The 19,564-nt window shown below is 36.0% G+C and overlaps 1 protein-coding gene across 2 annotated transcripts in view; it reads left to right on the plus strand.

Moving 5' to 3' along the window:
- The window catches only part of LOC135687097 (nuclear cap-binding protein subunit 1-B), a 52,943-nt gene extending 36,354 nt beyond the window's left edge, over positions 1 to 16,589 (plus strand). For both annotated transcript variants that reach the window (XM_089114588.1, XM_089114587.1), the window contains 19 exons: positions 252 to 305; positions 875 to 934; positions 1,674 to 1,775; positions 3,185 to 3,282; positions 4,414 to 4,477; positions 5,046 to 5,156; positions 5,831 to 5,895; positions 6,600 to 6,662; positions 7,988 to 8,062; positions 8,466 to 8,569; positions 10,008 to 10,145; positions 10,959 to 11,070; positions 12,014 to 12,107; positions 12,719 to 12,822; positions 13,644 to 13,704; positions 14,436 to 14,501; positions 14,776 to 14,925; positions 15,652 to 15,765; positions 16,228 to 16,589. In XM_089114588.1, coding sequence (XP_088970714.1) covers positions 252 to 305; positions 875 to 934; positions 1,674 to 1,775; positions 3,185 to 3,282; positions 4,414 to 4,477; positions 5,046 to 5,156; positions 5,831 to 5,895; positions 6,600 to 6,662; positions 7,988 to 8,062; positions 8,466 to 8,569; positions 10,008 to 10,145; positions 10,959 to 11,070; positions 12,014 to 12,107; positions 12,719 to 12,822; positions 13,644 to 13,704; positions 14,436 to 14,501; positions 14,776 to 14,925; positions 15,652 to 15,765; positions 16,228 to 16,341 — 1,749 coding nt within the window. In that variant the 3' untranslated portion in view covers positions 16,342 to 16,589. The remainder of the gene's footprint in view (positions 1 to 251; positions 306 to 874; positions 935 to 1,673; positions 1,776 to 3,184; positions 3,283 to 4,413; positions 4,478 to 5,045; positions 5,157 to 5,830; positions 5,896 to 6,599; positions 6,663 to 7,987; positions 8,063 to 8,465; positions 8,570 to 10,007; positions 10,146 to 10,958; positions 11,071 to 12,013; positions 12,108 to 12,718; positions 12,823 to 13,643; positions 13,705 to 14,435; positions 14,502 to 14,775; positions 14,926 to 15,651; positions 15,766 to 16,227) is intronic.
- Positions 16,590 to 19,564: the final 2,975 nt, after the last annotated feature.

Raw genomic sequence — 19,564 nt, forward strand, 5'->3', positions numbered from 1 at the left:
TTGATTAAACAGCTTTATTTTTTTGAAAAACTAATATGGTTGTTTCAGTACCATTAGGGGGTAGAACGTCTAAATAGTTTGCCTGGTGATCGCATTGAGCTTGAAACTTTTAGTTGCAACCTTCAGCCTTTTTGCGTTATTCACCAAAGCATTCAAAACCCTGCTTATACGGCATCGAGCACTATGTGAGAGACTAGACTTGTTAATAGTACCTTTTGTAACTTTAAAATGGGATTTCTTTTGTATCACAGTACATCGACTGTTTATGGGCTCAGATCGAGAAGATGAAGAGTGATGGATGGGAGGTAGGTTCCATTTTCAATCCACTTTCCGACATGATGGATCTTGTGTAAGAAGGAAGAACCGCAAAATAGACTGTCCGCCAGATTCTGTGAATCTTGCGATGAATCATAACACGAAAGATATACAGGAACAAAGCAATACGACGACGAGAATCCAATGTAATGAGATAAATTTTCAAAATAAATGAAATAAAACGATTACTAATATTTTGCCCCAGCATACAGGGCTTCATCAGAGTAAATGGATTCTCATCGTCGTATTGCTTTGTTCTTGATAATTTATTTATCTTACCATTTTTGAGCTTTAAATTAGTGTAATTCTTAAAATAAATTGTAGATTTTCTATGTGATGCAATATTTGTTTTATATTTACATGTCGTTTCGGTTTTTTGTTATCTTTTAGTTATTAATGCCAAATTTGTTACCACTTTTTGTCCCTTTTCGTTTCTTATCAATTGCTTGCCTTGTTTGTTCTTTTATCTAAAGTAATTTTGCCCATTTTATAAATTGTAATCAGATTTTTGATAGATACAGTCTTTTAGAAGATAAAATGAAATCTTTTTGTCTGGTAGGAAAAGCATATACGCCGACCGTACATTGAATTTCACGCTGTTTTGTGCAAAGCCATGCCTGTAAGTCGTTAATCATTTTCAAACATTAAAACACTATCAAACATGATGTCCTGTTAGTAAATTTTATTGTTTGGAAATTTTTGAAAGTTCACGTCTGGTAATGTTTTATTCTGATTAACTATTGCTCACTCCAATTATTCATTTAAGAGGTTTCCTGTATTTTTAAACAGTCCTGTGTTTTCCTCGAAGCAAAGAGATTTCTATATAAATGTACCAAAGTGCTTTGTGGAACTGTGGGACAAAATGCCTTTATTATCATGAGACCTATTATGAACATTTGGACTTGCCTTAGTCCCAACTCTCCATTTGGTTCCTTCATGCAGTTTGTCTTTCGAAAGAAAACACACTAGTGCCCCCTGTCTCTTTCGAAATACTTCCTTCGTCTAAAGAGATAAAAACTTTTGCGATTCCATTAGTAGGAATGATAGTATTGCAACTGTAGGATTTGTAAAACTTTTATTTATGGGTTAGGGTTTTATGGTGTATTTTTTTGATAGTATATGCTTTGTAAATTGGCCTAAATTAGCCTAATTGGCCTAAAAAGAACTACTAGCGATAATAATAAAGAGGTCGATTGTTTGACCAGCAATGTAGACAAATATTTTTTAATCAGATCATTCTAAAGATCTGTAAATTTCCCCCTATCTGAGCTCTTCCTTAGCATTTCAATTCTATTTCAAACAAGCATGTTATATTTCAATCTATTTCTTATTCTATTTCAATCCTATTTCTTTTTTAGCATCCAATACCTCCTTTCAAAATTCCGCCACATTCAGATAGAATTTCGTACCCTTTGCCATCAGTGGTCTTTCGAATTTTCGATTACACAGATTGTCCCGAGGTAAGTCATTTTCATTTTTTCCTCTATTTTTGACCAACTGTATCATAGTTTCTTGTATCGTTCTATCGGCTGTATCGTCTTGGTACACTACTCTAAAAGTTACCATGCTTTCATTGGCATCACCCTACCCTGGAAACATTCCTGAATAGTTTCAAAACATAGAATTCGTTAAATGTATCGTTCTATCAGATGGTTTAAGTGACAGGCTTTTCAACCAGTGGCGGACACTTGGGGGGGCGAGGGGGGGGGGCGATCGCCCTCCCCAATACTTTAGAGAACAATTGTCTTTTGTTCTAAAACAATAGGAAATGTGACGTCATCTTATTAAAACAATAGGCTTGCCCCCCCCCCCCAATATTTGACCAAGTGTCCGCCACTGTTTTCAACCAACATTATTTGGGGTGTAATACTGTATCTTTCGGCTTAAAACTTTAGTTTTCCAATTCGTTCATTGACAGCAGGGTGTTCCAGTGATTTTTGGCAGGGGTTGTAGATTTATTGTTGCCAATGCGTTTTTTTCTTTCTTTAGAATAATAAATACTTAGATAATAAATTTTTGATTCTTTCTAAAATATTTCAGAAACTTCATGAAATATGAAAATTTTATGTTCTTCCCATAAGGAAATGAAGGGAAGCGCATTTTTAGCCTGACCACAATCGCTTTGTTCGCGCGTTTGCTCCAACCAGCCTTATGCGCATGCGTTGATCAGACCACTTTGGTCCTTTGGAGCAAATTGTAGCATTTGCGTCCAATGGAGCATTTCGACTTTGCTTCTAGGCTTCAAGTGTACTAAATACAAGCTTTGTCTACACAAATGGAACTGTCCAGTAATAGTTGGTCTTGATATGCATCATTTTCGTTCTTTTTAATACCTTGAATGTTTTGTGCCTTTATTAAAGAGGTTGTATTAAAGCGATTCATAAAAACATCGGTCTATATCACACTGATTTGATAACTGTGGATCTGAATCTAGTGCCTTTATCAAGACTGTTTTAGTCGAAATTTGTAAGGCAATTCTATTTATTGTTCCTACAGTTTTGTTTTGACCAGTAGATTCCGTATCAAACTTTCAACCAAAACGAATTTTTTTATTCTGGAGTAAAGACTTGGAGTAACATCTCATTGCGAATTAGAACAAATCCCACAATCACTACATTCAAAAGAAAACTGAAGGATTTCCTACAAAATTAGCATCCTTCCCGAAGCAGGATCTCTAGGAAGACCAGCAAATCCATACTGTTCTAGTCTCTATTTTTGCTTTCTTTGCCACTAGATGGAAATATAATCAGCATTTTCGTTTAGGTTAAAAACTAGTAGCTGATAGGGTTTTCGTGAATAAATATGATGATGATGATGATGATGATGATGATATTGGTTTGAGGCAATTTTATGAATCTTATGATTGCAGGAACTGCCTCTACCAGGGTCGCATGCCGTGGAGCGTTATTTGGTTGAAGAAAGTATTTCTCGAGTAATGGATGCTCATTACAAGGACAGGAAGGAATGGTAAATGCTTGTTTTTATACCCTTGAAGACTTTATATGCACAGTTTCATGGACTTCCTGAGCTTAAATGTATATCTGAATTTGTTTGTTGCACTGTTTTAGCCGGTGAAAAATAAACAATTTCATATTGGTACAATAGAATTAAAGAATTGCCCTTTACAGTATCCACACGGGTTAATTGAAATGCGGTTTCGTGAAATTTCTAAGTTGTTTCATTAATTTTTTAATCAAAAAGTAATCTGGCATGAGCGAAAGGTTTATACATCACATTAAAGTTCTTTTCGTCCGACAAACAACTGAGTCTATTAAAGACCAAAATGTGAGAAATTTTCATATGCCAAAGGTTCATATGCAAATATCACTGTTTATCCTTGAAAGAATCGGTGCTCTGTTTCGTTGGGTTGCTACAGCCAATGGAAGTTCAGTTTACCATCGAGAGGTCCCAGCATGAAATTTGTTGAGTTAATTTTCATTGATCAGTGATTTTTCTTGAGCTTTTGATAACAGTCAATTTAGTCAAAACATTTTGTCATAATAAATTTTAACCTGTTTTCTAAATGTTTCAAGTAATTCATCAATTATTTCAGCTAGTAATGTTTCAGATTTCCTGCTTCGAGAAGTCACAGTGTCCATGTACACTTTTTTTCCTGATTTTTAATTACAGTATTTTTCATATTTTTATAATCATGATATGCTTGATGTACTCTCCTTATACGCCAATCAATAAATATAGAGTTTTCTTAAAATCTGAGGTACTGTTCTTTAAGAATGATAGATGCCTTGCACAAGACTCATTAGATATCTATAGGTGTCTCAATTACTAAAAATATTGGCTTATAGCTATGTAAATCCTGCTGCAAAAGCCCATGATACAAACAGGGTGCCAGCTTGTTCTTTGAGCACAAGAGTCCCATGTGAATTAATCTCATCCAATTTCAATTTTGGCGACATTGGTTGCTTGCCTTGGGTTATCTTGACTCGTAGTCACAATTCTTATTTGATTGAGCTAAGCTTTGAATCGGTACACTTTCCGAATTTACCTTTCTTTATACGAATTCCGAACGACGATAATACATAAGAAGATAGATGATGTATAATGTAGTTCGTAAGAAGAATGTTTTTTTTATTGCAGTGCAAACCAGTTACTGAGTTATTACATGAAAGGGAAAGTGCCTCTTGAACACATCATTGTGGAAGTGAGTTTGTTTTTCTGTGGAGTGTTTCTGTTAAGGCCTAATAATGGTTCATGACTGTATGGTAAGGCTGTATGAAATGGTTCACGATCAATATATATGGCGATGTTGTAACCAACATGTAACCAGTTGCTCCAACGGGTTGCATCGACTTATCTTTCTGTATCCACAATCCTTGCCAAGCCTAGTAGAAGCACAACAGTATACACCTTCAATGATTGACAACTCCAGGGTTTAACTAGCTCTCCAAGTCATTAATGACGTCACCAAATGATCATTCCTTCATAAGAAGTGTGTATGTTTCCAATCCTGGCTAAATTGTCACTGAACCCCAAGAAGTTTCTATGTTAACTCATATTGTAATATGGGGGTGGGGGTGGTGGAGGGGAGGGAACTTCAAAATTGTAGAGATCTTGTCTAGGTGCTATAGCAATTTTGGGAAGGATCGTTCCTTGCTATGAACTGGAATACAGATACCAGTTTTCTTATGTTTCTATAAACCATTTTTCAAGCTTTGATATCCTTATCTCTTATATTGTGTATCTTAGCAATCTTTTGGTTCTTTTTCTAGGTTATTCTTGGCAATCTCCTCCGCCTTCCACAGCCGCAGCATATTCCATTGTTCTATGGCTCGCTCACCATTGAATTATGCAAGCTACAACCAAATTCTTTTCCAGGAGTTGTATCCTTGCTTAGTTTTTTAAGATGATTTCTGGATTTTTTCTTCATTGTTTCTTATACGACATTTCCTTTATTTTAGCCTACATTTACTCTCGAACTCTAAACTGTGTTAATCATCAAAAAGTGAGATGCATTTGATTGGCCATCGGTTGAGCATCTTATCTTTTACAGCATCTCAAGGGGTTAGCCGTGATAGAATTTTTTCTTTTGGTAGCATGCTGAATTCCAAAGTGTTGACCAAAAATTAGGCCCCATTTACACGAGCCCTGGCTAGATTTCATTCTGGTTCAGGTCAACATGCTCCTGTAAAAAAATTTACGCATTTTATTGGTCAACCGTTGAGAAGCTAATATTTTAAAGCATCTCAGCGGGCCAGCCCTACCCTGGACAAGGGTTACCCGGCAAGACGGGTTGACCCAGGTTGACTGCTATTATCATGTAAACGTTTGAAGAGATTTGATTATAGACTGGCTGACCCTCTAAGGTGGGTGGCAGCCAACCCGGGCTCGTGTAAACAGTGCCTTAGGCCTCAAAAACAGAGGTGCATTCGATTATCCATCGATTGAGAAGCTAATCTTTAATAGCATCTTAAGGTATTAGCAGTGGAGGGATCTATCAGTAGTCCACCTAATTCCACGTGTTTGTTTTCTTCTTTTCCTTTAACCAACCTGATAGGTAGCACATGCTGTAGAGCTCTTGTTTGACCGACTCGATTCAATGAATGTCACGTGCATTGATCGGTAAGTCAGTTTAATGTGTATAAGGTTAACGGCACTGTGTCTAGTCAGTCAACCTTTTAGATTTAACAATAGGCTTTACAGCGCGTTTACGATCTAGAAAAATAGAGAATTAGCCTTACGTTGCCGATTGGATGGGTAACAATAGGTCTATTGTGTAGTCCAGCCAATGGGAAATTCAAATGGCCATCGAAATTTCGTCGGGACAAAGTGCCTTTAAATTTTTTACCACTACGCGCACCCCTTGATATCGTAAGAGGTGTTAGAGCAGTTTTGGCCACTAAAATGTGTCAGGTTTTCAAAAAACGTAAACGTTAGCTAACAATTTTGCATTTTCTACAACAGAATATAAGAAGTAGTGTAGCCTACAAATTTGATCTCTTTGTGGGATCTCTTAAACCACGACCGAGGGCTAAGCTTTGTTATATTCCACACTTTGTTCGGGGCTCAACATTAGGAACAAATCCCGTAGTTATTGTAAACTATATCATGTATGATAACATGCTACGGTCGAAACTTTGTTTTTAAATTTCGCTCTTATTTTCCTTGTACTATTTCACCTTATTTTAAAGTACATTGTCACTTTATATTGTACAACACGCAAGCTAGTATATCTATGTATCATATATGCTAGAAAATGTAATTTTTTTATGTTTGAGGAATACATAAAAATAATCCATAATCCAGTATTGATTGATCCATTTCAGATTTGTCGACTGGTTCACATACCATCTTGGCAACTTCCAATGCAAATGGTCTTGGGACGACTGGTAAAATATTTTTGATAATTTATTCAAACCCTTCTCAAAGCGGTGACATTTGATGCAAAGTTTGTAAACGAATATGTGGTTTTTGTAGACAAAGTCTTTTATCTGGTTAGGATTGCTACAATCACCGCCAAAATTGCTTGGAACACCCAACATTTTGCGCTCTGATTTTCTATTTTTCATTTTTTTCCCCGAATACCACTACTTCCGTCCCCCTTTTCCCCCAGAATAATGTTGAAAGTATAGAAAAATATAATACAATCCACAAGAAACAGCGTACTCAATAACCCCATTCTATTTTCTACAGTAAATCAACATTGTTTCTACGAGGGGTGGGGGGGGGGGCTGAATTTGCCTTTGAAAGTTGACGTTAGTATCCCAAGACTTTTGGCAGAGATTGTATGTTATAACGAGCAGTTAGAAAGTATTCTTTTTGTATCTCGTGCTTATTTCATCGGTTATGAGACAGTTAATCTTCATTTATGGTTATCTCAACTATGCGAAATCCAGCACAACAAGCTACAGCCAGATAAGATCAACATAATATTTTAAGATAAATTTAAGTTTTTGATAAGTTTGCTCCAGAAGCATAAAGTTGGTGTACGATCGCAAACACTACTTATTTCTACATTTATTTTTAAAACACTGCTATTTTGTATTTTTTTACACCACTAGTTGTTCCGAACTAAAAAAATATCAAGGCCAGCTTCACCATGTTATTTTCACGGCTAAATTTGGGCCAATGGAAAGCTGCTAATCAATTGATATTTGCTTGTACGCTTTTTTTGTATAGAACAGGACGGTTGTAAGTTGCAACTCCGTTTTTTCACGCCTAATGCGATCATCAGGCAACTTGGAGTAGCAGCATAGAACTGCCCAGTTCTATGCATCAACGGCGTACAACTCTCTTCGTGCATCGAGCACTTCATGACAGACCGGTAAACAGTAATCAATATTTGAATAACTATATAGGTAGCTAATGATCGATGAGATTTTGCTTCTCCTGGTTTCGTGTTCGTAGTGTTCTGAAGTAGTTCGTAAGTTACTCATGGGCTAGAGAAAAGATCTTTGTAAGGTCCTTTGCTTATGTTTAGCTTTTTTTCACTAAGATCGTTTCGTCTCTGATTGTATCATTCCTTCACTGATGCTTTTTTTTAAATCAGATTATTTCAGAGACAAATGGTGCGAATGATTTCCAGTGTCACTGAACATGTTTCGTGTGGCAATCTCACACGAAGACACAGAGTAGATTAATGTCCCACCGTTCTATAATGTTTTTATTCTGCCCATCCTTCCATCTATTAGCATCATATTCCCTTGTATTCCAGGAGTGAATTCGCCCAGGCTGACAGGCAATCAACTAAAGTCAGATTTATTGTCGAGGTTCTCGAACGCTGCACAAGGTTAGGCATTCATTCTGTCCCACACTTTTCGATCAACACCTGCAAATGAATATCCATATCGATATCCCGATTCCTCGTCAATTTTCTCTTGAGATTAACTGATTCCTCATCATTTTCTCTCGCGATTAACTGATTCCTCGTCATTTTCTCTTGAGATTAACTGATTCATCGTCAATTTTCTCTTGAGATTAACTGATTCCTTATCATTTTCTCTCGCGATTAACTGATTCCTCGTCATTTTCTCTCGCGATTAACTGATTCCTCGTCATTTTCTCTTGAGATTAACTGATTCGTCGTCATTTTTTTTGAGATTAACTGATTCCTCATCATTTTCTCTCGCAATTAACTGATTCCTTTTGAGATTAAAATGATCAGTTTTAATTAAATGTGTTTCCCCCTTTAGAATGTATTATCGCCAATATGTCATCGAAAAGATTCCAGAAAGCTTGTATTCACTGATGCCTTTAAATCCGCAAGGAAATTTTAGATATGAAGATCCGGAGAGCAGTAAGTTACCTCTACTTTGTTTTTTAAACTTACTTTTTAAACTTACTTCCTTTTAAACGTACTTCCTTTTAAATTTACTTCCTTCTAAACTTACTTCCTTTTAAACTTACTTCCTTTTAAACTTACTTCCTTTTAAACGTACTTCCTTTTAAACTTACTTCCTTTTAAACTTACTTCCTTTTAAACTTACTTCCTTTTAAACTTACTTCCTTTTAAACTTACTTCCTTTTAAACTTACTTCCTTTTAAACTTACTTCCTTTTAAACTTACTTCCTTTTAAACTTACTTCCTTTTAAACTTACTTCCTTTTAAACTTACTTCCTTTTAAACTTACTTCCTTTTAAACTTACTTCCTTTTAAACTTACTTCCTTTTAAACTTACTTCCTTTTAAACTTACTTCCTTTTAAACTTACTTCCTTTTAAACTTACTTCCTTTTAAACGTACTTCCTTCTAAACTTACTTCCTTCTAAACTTACTTCGTTTTAAACTTGCTTCCGTTTAAACTTAATTTCTTTTGAACTAACTTCCTTTTAGACTTACTTTCTTCTAAACTTACTTCGTTTTAAACTTGCTTCCGTTTAAACTTAATTTCTTTTGAACTTTCTTCCTTTTAGACTTACTTTCTTCTAAACGTACTTCCTTCTAAACTTACTTCCTTCTAAACTTACTTCGTTTTAAACTTGCTTCCGTTTAAACTTAATTTCTTTTGAACTAACTTCCTTTTAGACTTACTTTCTTCTAAACTTACTTCGTTTTAAACTTGCTTCCGTTTAAAGTTAGTTTCTTTTGAACTTTCTTCCTTTTAGACTTACTTTCTTCTAAACTTACTTCCTTTTAAACCAACTTCCTTTTAGACTTGCTTCCTTTTAAACGTCCTTCCTTTTATAAATACTTACTTCCAGTAGATGAGAAAAATTCAAATATTAGTACAATTTTGTGATAGGCGCTAGTGCGTGCTTTTCCAAATTATTTTTCAGTCGTACTTTATTATCAAGATATTTCTCTATAAAATACAAGTTTTGATTCTTACTTCTGATAAACGGTTTGCTAGACTGGTTATGTTTCTTCCTCTTTAAGGCTGGTCTTCATTAATGCATTTCGACGTATTTCATCGCAATTCAGAGTCCATGATCAATTATATGCCATCTATCTTATGAAAGCCACCTATCTGAAACAATCCTACTAGAACGTAATTCATTGGAAGAAATCAAAAAATTTGTTTCTCCCGACAAAATCTGTTGAATTACGTTGAATTAAGATGAAACACGATTTTCGTTTTTCAAATGTCATGATAATAGTGGACCCTGAATTGAGATGAATGCGTCGAATTAAGTTTTATGAAAACCAGCCTTGATACTAAGTTTATCAAAAATGCACGAGTTTGGAGTAGGTTAGGATGAATTTTAAATGGCATTCGTTGTTGCATATTTTTATAGCTGATGAGCCTGGACATTCGACTGTCAGATCGCTCATCAATGCGATCAAATCGAAAACCAACAATGAAGGATTAATCAACATTATCAACGAAATATCGGATACAGAAAAGTCTTTTTACATGCTGACCAATGATGAAGGTATGTTTGTGCTTTGGTTTTGCCCGATATCGAAACAATGACAGGATATTCGTTCTTTGTGAAGCCAGGGGCCGATCCAGAGCACACTTGAAGGAGGGGCAGTTGGTATTGGGGGCGCTGAAACATTTTCAAAAATTGATGACGAGAGTACGCTGTATGCAACAATTTCAGATCCATTTTCGGAATAAACAACATAACTTTGAGGTAACCCTTGAAGCAAATTAGCCTATCGGTCTCAGAAACGTTTTCACCTGATTCTCATTCTTCAAAAGAAGCGCACACTTTCCAAAAAAGGGGCGCCAGACTTGTTTCAACTCGTCGAAGGAGGGGCAACTGCCCCTAGTTGCCCCCCCTTAAATCCGCCACTGTGTGAAGCTATAGGATATAGAAACAGTACTAATTAGCTGTACAACGGGTCAGCCCTACCCTGGACAAGGCAAGGCGCAAGATTATGTCAAGGATGGGATGGGGATACACCATTGGTTAGCACAGTGTTGTTGCGTCATGTTTGTTAACTGAAAATAACCTTTAGATAATTATACAGTTAACAATAGCACTAGAGTATTATTGCAATGTTGTCTTGTTTTGATTTTAGCTTTAAATCGATGTCTTTCCTTGGCAATAACTTTGATGTGTTTTCTGCTGGGGGGCTAGTTCAACCCGTTCACCCCATCTCCCAAAACTCTTTAAAAACTTGAAAACACCCTTCCAGATGTTTTCACATGTTTCCCATTACTGAATAGCCCCTAAAACAACTGCTGTTTTTATAAAGTAGGGTTGAGAAGTTTTTCACAGAGAATTTCTATCTTATAGGGAACCAGCTTGACGATGGCACGTTTGCTCCGCTTCGAGTTGAAATCTCCACCCTAACAATTCTGCGTGCGGGTGTCAAGTCAATCAGTCACACATACAGTGCTTTGTCCAAGTGAGTATTCAGCAAGTATTTTAGATTCTAATCCTCAATACTGAATCTTGGAGATTTCCCTGCCAATAAAGAGAGAAAATTCCATGCCGCCGTCTATTTTATGGTAAGTTTTCTCAATCCAACTAACACGGTTCAAAAGGAAACAGCTACAATCCCGGACAAAAATGGTTAAAACTCAAACTCAAAATATTTTTTCAACATAAAATTGATTAATTACAATATACCGGTTAACATAATTATACTAAATATACAATATCCAAGTTAATTTGGCTAAATAACAATGAATGGTCAACCGCAATATTTTATAGAACAGCAATGAGAATTAAACAATTTTAGGCTGATGGACACATGGAAAGAACTTTGGGCAAGCTATCGAGCCATGTATCCATGTAAGACTTTTCAAGGAAAGCTTATATTTTCGTTTTCCTTTAAAAAATAACTTCCCCCACCCCCAATTCAATGTTGAACGCATGTTTTTGAAGGAGGAATGATAGAATTTACAAATCCAACATTGATTAGGGGGAAATGGGGATTCGAATTTACAGGGGTAAGGTAAAGTAGAAAATCACAAAAATTACATTTTATCTCAACATTTTTGTCCGGGATTGTAGTCTTTCAAGGCCTATGGTTGTATTTATTAACTTGGACATATTGTTAACGAGGAGAAGAAATCACTTGTGGTGTAGATATATTAAAATAATCGGGGCTCAGTAGCAGTCTGCTCGTGGAGTATCGTTTGTTTTTAAATAAGTGTAAAAGAACAAAACATCTTCAGGTTTTCCCTGCAATCCTCTTGCAACAGTGCTTTGAAAGAGAATTTTTAAATACGTTTTGACCAAACCATTATTCGTTCTAGCAAATCTTGGCTTCTACTGTTAATGCTTCACTATTGATGCTTCCGTTTGGCAGTGTTTCTGTAAAACATCTCTTTGTTTATTTTCAGGTTTAACTCAATCTTCAAATCTTTGATCACATCTCCAAATGGACAGTTGCAGTGTCTTTTTGCCATAAGAGAGTTCTGGCTAAGGAATCCACAGGTAACTGCTCGATTTTCACCCTAAGCTTTTTGGTCTGTATTGACTTCTCTTAATAAATGATCTATGTTTATCGAATGCTTTCAATACTACACAGTTTCAAGGCGTATGCACTGTGAGCTGCTCGTGAGGTGCTCGATATTTGCTTGTTATAAACCTTGCTTGTTGCGTTTTTTAAAAGAAAGTATAGAAAGTGGGTTGGGATGACGTCATTGCCACAAATAACCAGATCTTTTAGAGACTTTGCTTAACTTCGTTTGTTTCACATTGTTACTAAGTCAGGATAAGATTTTGAGCTTAAAGAGGATCAAATGGAGTGTATATCGTAGGTAGGAGCATACATTTAGCTTCCGTTTATGCAGAAAGCCTCTCTCCATCCAATGTGAGGGAAACTGTCTGCCTTGTGCAAATGTTGGTTGGATAATTCAAAAGAGCCGATAGTTCTTCAAATAGCCGAGTTTTGTTTGAAGAAAAGTGTCATATCGTTTAGCATCAATCTATTATTTAAATGCATCAATCAAACTACACACCTATTACCTTTGGCGCCATTTTTATCAGATCGATGACTCGTACGAACATTGTCAGTTATTTTAAAACTTCAACTTTCATTTCAGATGTTAACAATAGTCATTGACAAGTTGATTCGCCTGCAAATTATAAACTGTAGCACAGTTGTCAACTGGATATTCTCGAAAGAGATGAATGCTGATTTCACCAGGTATGTGATAATCATTCTCAGATTTTCAATTGGGCTTTGCAAATTACCTCAGTCGCCAAATTCAGTTCATTACACTAGTTCGGGTTTAAGGATTATCAGAAATCAATCTTGCATATTTCAGGCCTCTAGCCAGTGTAGCCCAGTGTAGTAGGCTTAAAGGTAATGTGTCCAGCTAAAGCAAGCGACTCTGCGGAGGTTTTTAGAAACATGTGATTTTTCATGTCATTGCCCCAGTCATTACGGTCGTTCTGATTATCTAACCTGCTGCGAGGTCAGCTTTTCATGTGAGCAGTTTTGCATTGCAAGAACACTAACCAATCGCAATCCGTTCTTTTGATGGGTGGCTTGACAAGTTGGGTACACGCAGTCCTTTTAAATGGGCACATTACCTTTAACGTAACTGTAACCTCGTAATAGTTTAACCTCGTAATCATATGTGTATAAGTCGTATAGTTTCTTTGTGTTAAGATCAGTCATACGCTAACCTCAGGCACGAATCGCACGTTATTCTTCGAGTCGCCTTTCTCTCTCTAGTATCAGGATTACTCTGGAGTTATAGGACACAATATATGCTATAAGACCAGATGATGGGGGGGGGGGGGGGGGGGGATGAGTCCTAGTGAGAGGGGAGTCGACTGTTTTTCTGATAGGTATTTTTACAAGTTGGAATAAAGAACATTTTTTACATTCAACATTTCTTGAGATATGTCTTTGTTTACTTTAAGCATTAGGATTGTTTAGTTCTATTGATTAATGTCCTTTTCGAACAATAAGCAAGAATATGACAACAGTTAACAGGATAAATTTCTCTCTTTCTGCAGATGCTATATCTGGGTAATGCTCCACAGTACACTCAAGAAGATGATCAAACATAAAAACAAAGTAAAGCGATTAACAAAAATTTAAGAATCTCAATATAATATGATTTTGTATTATCTTTGCTCATTATGTCGTAAAAAATTTCGTTTTTTAAAATTACTCTTTACCGGTCAGCATTTACCGGCTCACCCTTTTGATGTATAGATCAGGACAAGTTCAATGGTAACTTCGAACCATTCTGTTCTACAAACCAAACACGCAATGCTTCGTTTATCGAATTCTGTAATGTCTGATTATATTATCTATATCAGATTGAAGATCATTTGAAGAATCCTTACGAGTAAATTTGCAATAAAGGGTATTTTAGGATGTTGAGAAGAGGGCTGGAGTTTCTTTGGAAAAGACCGTAAATTGGAACTTAGAGGGTAAAAAGCCAAGAGAAAAAGTTTGGTCTTTGTGAGAACGAACTTTCTCAAAAGTATTTTAGTAACTATGGGACAACGATGTAAAATTTAATTCGACCCTTCAATAAAAATCAAAATCCAACCCATTTTCATTAGAAGCAGGTGAAGAAAGCATAAACTTTTTTAAAATTGTTTGGCACAGAACCTCAAACAGTTGTTGAATGTTTTCACAAATGAACTCTCAGAATTTGATGAATAGGAAATCGGAGCAGTTTTGAAACATCATAATCAAAATTCACTATTCATCATTTTCAGAATAGAAATTATTCCAAAGATATTATGGACATCAGGGAACATTTTTTGTTGTAAAAGGTTGGAGTTTTTTGCTAGGTTCTTAAAGAGTTTAAAGATACAAAAGAAAAAATGAACAGACTAATAGAGAAAGCCAAAAAGCAGGTAAGCCATTGAGCACTTTTTTTGTGTTAACCGTTCGTAGAAGAAGAAAAAGCTGTAATAGTTTACGATACGGTGAGAAGAGCTTGTGTTGCTAGGGGAAGAGAGAAAGTGAGGTAGATTATAGGTTTATGGGTTCTTGGAGAATTCTTGGTAGACTTGTTAAAATAATTTTTCTTGTCTTCAGTTGTTGATTTTCATCGAAAACTTCCATGTATTGATCCACATCCCTCCCCTCAAGATCTTGATAGAACATTTTTAACCATTATCGTTATAGGGAGATTCGAGCAGTGACAGCGGAGAGGATTCTGCGAAGGAGGACATGAATGCTGAGATTGAGCAAAAAGAGTATGAGACGGATGAGCTGTCAGAGAGGCTGGAAAATGCAGAACGAGACCAGAAAGAGCTTTTCTTGATACTTTTCCAGGTATGCCTATCTTCCTCGTGAAAATTTTAAATTGGGCGATTGCAAAGACATGGTTAGTTGGTTTGTTCATAGAGACTTCATATTCCAACTGCTTATTTTTGAAACTTTTGAAATTATTTCCTCGGGGAACATCGAATTGTTTGTAAAAATCCATGATAAATTAGTTGACTTATTTGTGTTGTTTCTTTCTTTATTTTGACTGCCCCAATACCAAACTTGTTTCCCTGTGGCTTTAAGTCTCCCGCTGTTGTGACCATGGCGGTTTGAAAAATACGCGTTTAGCTGAATGGCGAAAGAGCCTTGATAAAACGTTAGGTGTAATGGTGAATTAAGGCCAAAATGCTACAAAAACCCACAAATTATAGAAGTTACTGTCAGCTGTCAATTTAATGTGTAAAGAAAAGACGCATTCTTCTTCTCATGCCGTAGCAAAACGACATTCTCCGTCTAGTGGCAGACTTACTCGGCTTATTTTTATCTGTATTACACAGGGATTTCATTAGAAGGTCCACGGCTTGCTCCCAAAACCTTCGCCGCTTACTTTCACCCTCACTTTAGTAAGACTGCACAAACTTCAGTCAACTTATAGATGCCTGCTTTTAATTGTCAATTTTCTACTTAAAAAATTAATGAATACCCTGATTACACGCTTTTCGATCTGTAATTCATATAAAAACTGCGTGCTTTTTATCACTGTATGACGTCATTAATTTTTGTCTCCTGCAGCGGTTCATCCTTGTTCTAACTGAGCATGCAGTACAATGTGAGCAACAGCAGAAAAGCAAGCTCAACTCGTGGTTCAGATTTACCTTGCAGAGGCTCCAGGAGATCTTTTTAACTGTAAGTAATGCATCCAAAATACGTTCGTTTGCATACTTAAAAGGCCTCTTTACCAGAGACATTTATTTTAATTCCTCAATTTTCAAGTCTTTCTTCATATGTTGCTTTCTACATTGTCCAAATACATTTTCTCGTCTTACAACATGCTGTAACCTTTTTACCGAGCTGCAATTTCAGAAAATACTTCTTAGCATCCTCCTTCAAAGTAATTATGTTCCTTTCCATTAATTCCGATATCTTCCTTTCCATGACAATTGCTATCTTCTTTTCCATAAATGCCACTATTCAGATTTCCATTTATACTGCACTTTTTTTTAAGTATCTCTGCAATCTTCCTTTCAATTAGAACTTCTTTCTTTCTTTCCAGTTATTAAGGTATCTTCCTTTCTTTAATTCTGCTATCTTCCTTTCCGTTAGAACTTCTCTCTTCTTTTTCAGTTATTCTGCTATCTTCCCTTTCAGTACCATTCTGAGATCCAAAAGTATGAAGACACATTGGCCAGTTTGCTTTTCACCACTGATTTAGAGTCGCATATCCTTGAAGTCTTCCAAAGGTTTAAATCATTGACAAGCTGATCTTGGCCAGATGCCATCAAATGTCGGTTTAAGTCGTCAGCTGGTTGTTTGTTTCCCGGCAACTTTGGAATCAATTCATTTGCCGCAAATCAAACATACTTGTGCCTAAAGCCAGACCCCCGTACACGGTAGTGTCATGGATACTTTCGAACCTTGTTAATAAACAAGGGGACCGTAGTATAAACAGATTTCTTACAAGCAACAGTTGTTTTTTTTCAGAAATCAATTTATCTATAGTTAATTTATCATACCGTGTTTTCTTAGCAATCTGCTGTTTTTCAATACAGCTGATCATCAAGACTGCAATCGCGAAACTGTATTACTGATTCAAACCCTTTCTTATTCAACATGCTCCCCCCCCCCCCATATATCACTTTTGAAGGGACTGTATGAGCTCAAATTCAATGCTTAGACATTTAGCTCTCTCGCCACACCAACATTGATATAAGGGCAGAGGAGAAATTGATATGTCCCTTTTTTCTGGGCAACAGCTTATAACATGCCAAATTTTTAATCCAGTACCAATGAGTTTTGGCCACGATTGTGGATGGATATATTTGAAATACTTTAAGTTCATTCATTGTTCGTCTTGTGTTCAATGCTCTGACCAGACTGAAGATTTATGTACTTTTTTGGCTTCACAGTACAAATGGCTGCATTTGCCCCTTTTGAAAATATGGCTATAGGTTTGACGAATTGGCCTTTTTTTATTTGGATATTTTCTGCCCAAGGAGTATCTAAAAAGGCATTTTATCCCCACTATAGGATCCATCCTGATCCTTTCAACGTGACTTCAAATGTTTGGTAAAAGTGAGGCTATAGCCTTACTAATAAAGTTGCCTCATTCCGATGTGAGGTTTTTCTGCCAAAGATGCATCCAAAAAGACATAAAATGAAAGAATATACGGGATTTTATTGGTTTTTTCTATTAAATTCTCATATAAGATTTCATCTACACCCTTTTAACGAGCCTACAAGTTTTTGATAAAAAAGTGAGGATATAGGGTTGGCAAAATTGCATTTTTCTGATGAGAAAATTGACGGGGGATTCTTTTGCCGAAAGAGCATCTAAAAAGATATAAAATGTATGAATATACGGGATTTTATATAAGTGACTATTTATCCTCACTAAAAGGCATTTTAAGTTGTTTCGAGCGAAAATATGAATTGTGAAAACTGACAATTTTTAAACTTTCTTGCAGGTCTGGGGACATGGATTTCTTAAAAATGACTAGGACCTTTCTTTAGAATGTGAGCTAGAAATTCATTCAAATGATAAATGATTCATTCCACTTTAAATGATGTTGCGAAGGTAAATTAAGGCATTGTTTGTTTTGACCAAAAAATACTTAGGAAAATTGGAAATTTTTGAAGTTTTGGAGGTCTGGGGCCACAGGTTTTTTGAATAATGACTAGGTTCTTTTTTCAAATTATAAGCAAGACATTGATTCGAAACACCCAAGTAGTATTGGGAACGCAATTTAAGGTTGTTTTGAGCGATAAAAGAATTTGTGAACCAGCTGAATGAGTTTAAGAAACTTGTCCAACATGTAACAAATCCAAATGCAAAAGTAGCAATTTTTGGTATCCAATTATTGTATTTTCTTTTTAAACTTTATGATGGGCGTTTTCAATTTCGAGTCATCACTAACGGCATTCCACAATGGACTCTTTCTAAAAGATAGCAAATTGATTACATAGCTATTCATGGACGCTAGTCAAGGAGAGCTTGCATAGTTCTTTAATGTAAAGGTTGTGGCAATGTCTTTCTTAATAAAGAATTCCGACATGTACTTTAACCATAAGAATTTGTAGGTTCTTTTTGTGTACTGTTTTTTCTTCATCCCTATCTGAATGTCTCTCCAATGTTGGTGCATAAAATCCAGGGGTGTAGTGCTGTCGAAATTATCAGAGTACCCAGTGTAATCCTATTGTAAAATGTTGGAAAACAATTGCAAGAGTAGAAATTGGCATTAACAAGGGGCCTCTCTGTGCCTCCTTAGCACAAAATCCTAGAAAATATGCATCTAATTTCTCAACAAAAGTCTTTGTTAGGCCCCTCTTTTTGGTGTTTGTTTATTAAGAGGGTTTGAGGAATAGTTCCTCCCCACCTCTACATATATGAATTAATCTCTGATTAGATCGCAATAAGCTGCGATATGCACAGACAATGAAGCTCAAATCACTACATCTTTACTCGATTTGTTTCAATACTAATGTTTCTCTCCTACGAAGGAGACTTGCCTTCCCATCATGCCCTGCAACGCACGTGCCGTCTAAACTTTTCGATTTGAAAAACAACATGGCTTCCAAAACATTTTTTATCGAAGACTGGTGTACTTATCCCAGTAGAAATATCCTACGCAATCAGATCCGAGGCACTTGATGATGACACATAATATTATGAAGGTATGTAGTATCAATTTAAGACAATATTTGGACCTTGTTTATTTTCAAACCATCATTTTACCTGCTCTATGTGTTACAGTTTAGTTTTATTTTTGCCAGCCAACTTTGGAAGGACTGTTTCACATGACATATATTTGTACTGCTCAAACTTTTATTGCTTTTCCATTTTTTTGCAAACAAAATTAGGTTCTCATATTATTTCAGTGAAAACTTCTTGCTACACAGCAGGAGAAACAAATCCAGGTTCAATGAATAGTTCAACGTTTTATGTTTTGGCCACAATTAGCCCAGGGTAATATTATGCTAAAATAAAAAAAGCATTATGCAATTAACCTGCTTATGAGTTTAACATATCGAGCCCCCCTCCCCGAAGTCTTTTAGCCCTACCCTTTCCTGTATTATGTTCAGGTGTCCCGGTAATGAGGTGAATATTGTTAATTTTTATTCGTTTCCATTTCTTTTGCGATGAGGCTTACGCGTTAGTGTCACTGTCTAAGACCTTAATATGCTGGCCCTGCCATAAAGTATTGACTGTATACCCAATACATTGGTTTGCCAACCATCCAAGAGGCATACACTCATTTCTTTTTATAAGAAACTGGTTATAAGAAACGAGTACTGGATAGTCAGAAAGATTTCAGAAACTCCAGTACTCGAAGAAATAAGAAACTATTAAACCGTGATAAAGCTGAGGACAATAAAATCCAAGAACATGATTGCCCCGTTGGCCTAAAACTTAAGACACAAGGGATAAAATATACTTCCCACATCTAAATACAGCGTCAGAACGGAAGCGAATCTCTTGACATGAGAA

Source organism: Rhopilema esculentum, chromosome 20, assembly GCF_057945365.1.
Source record: "Rhopilema esculentum isolate cy_ngs chromosome 20, ASM5794536v1, whole genome shotgun sequence".
Taxonomy (NCBI): domain Eukaryota; kingdom Metazoa; phylum Cnidaria; class Scyphozoa; order Rhizostomeae; family Rhizostomatidae; genus Rhopilema; species Rhopilema esculentum.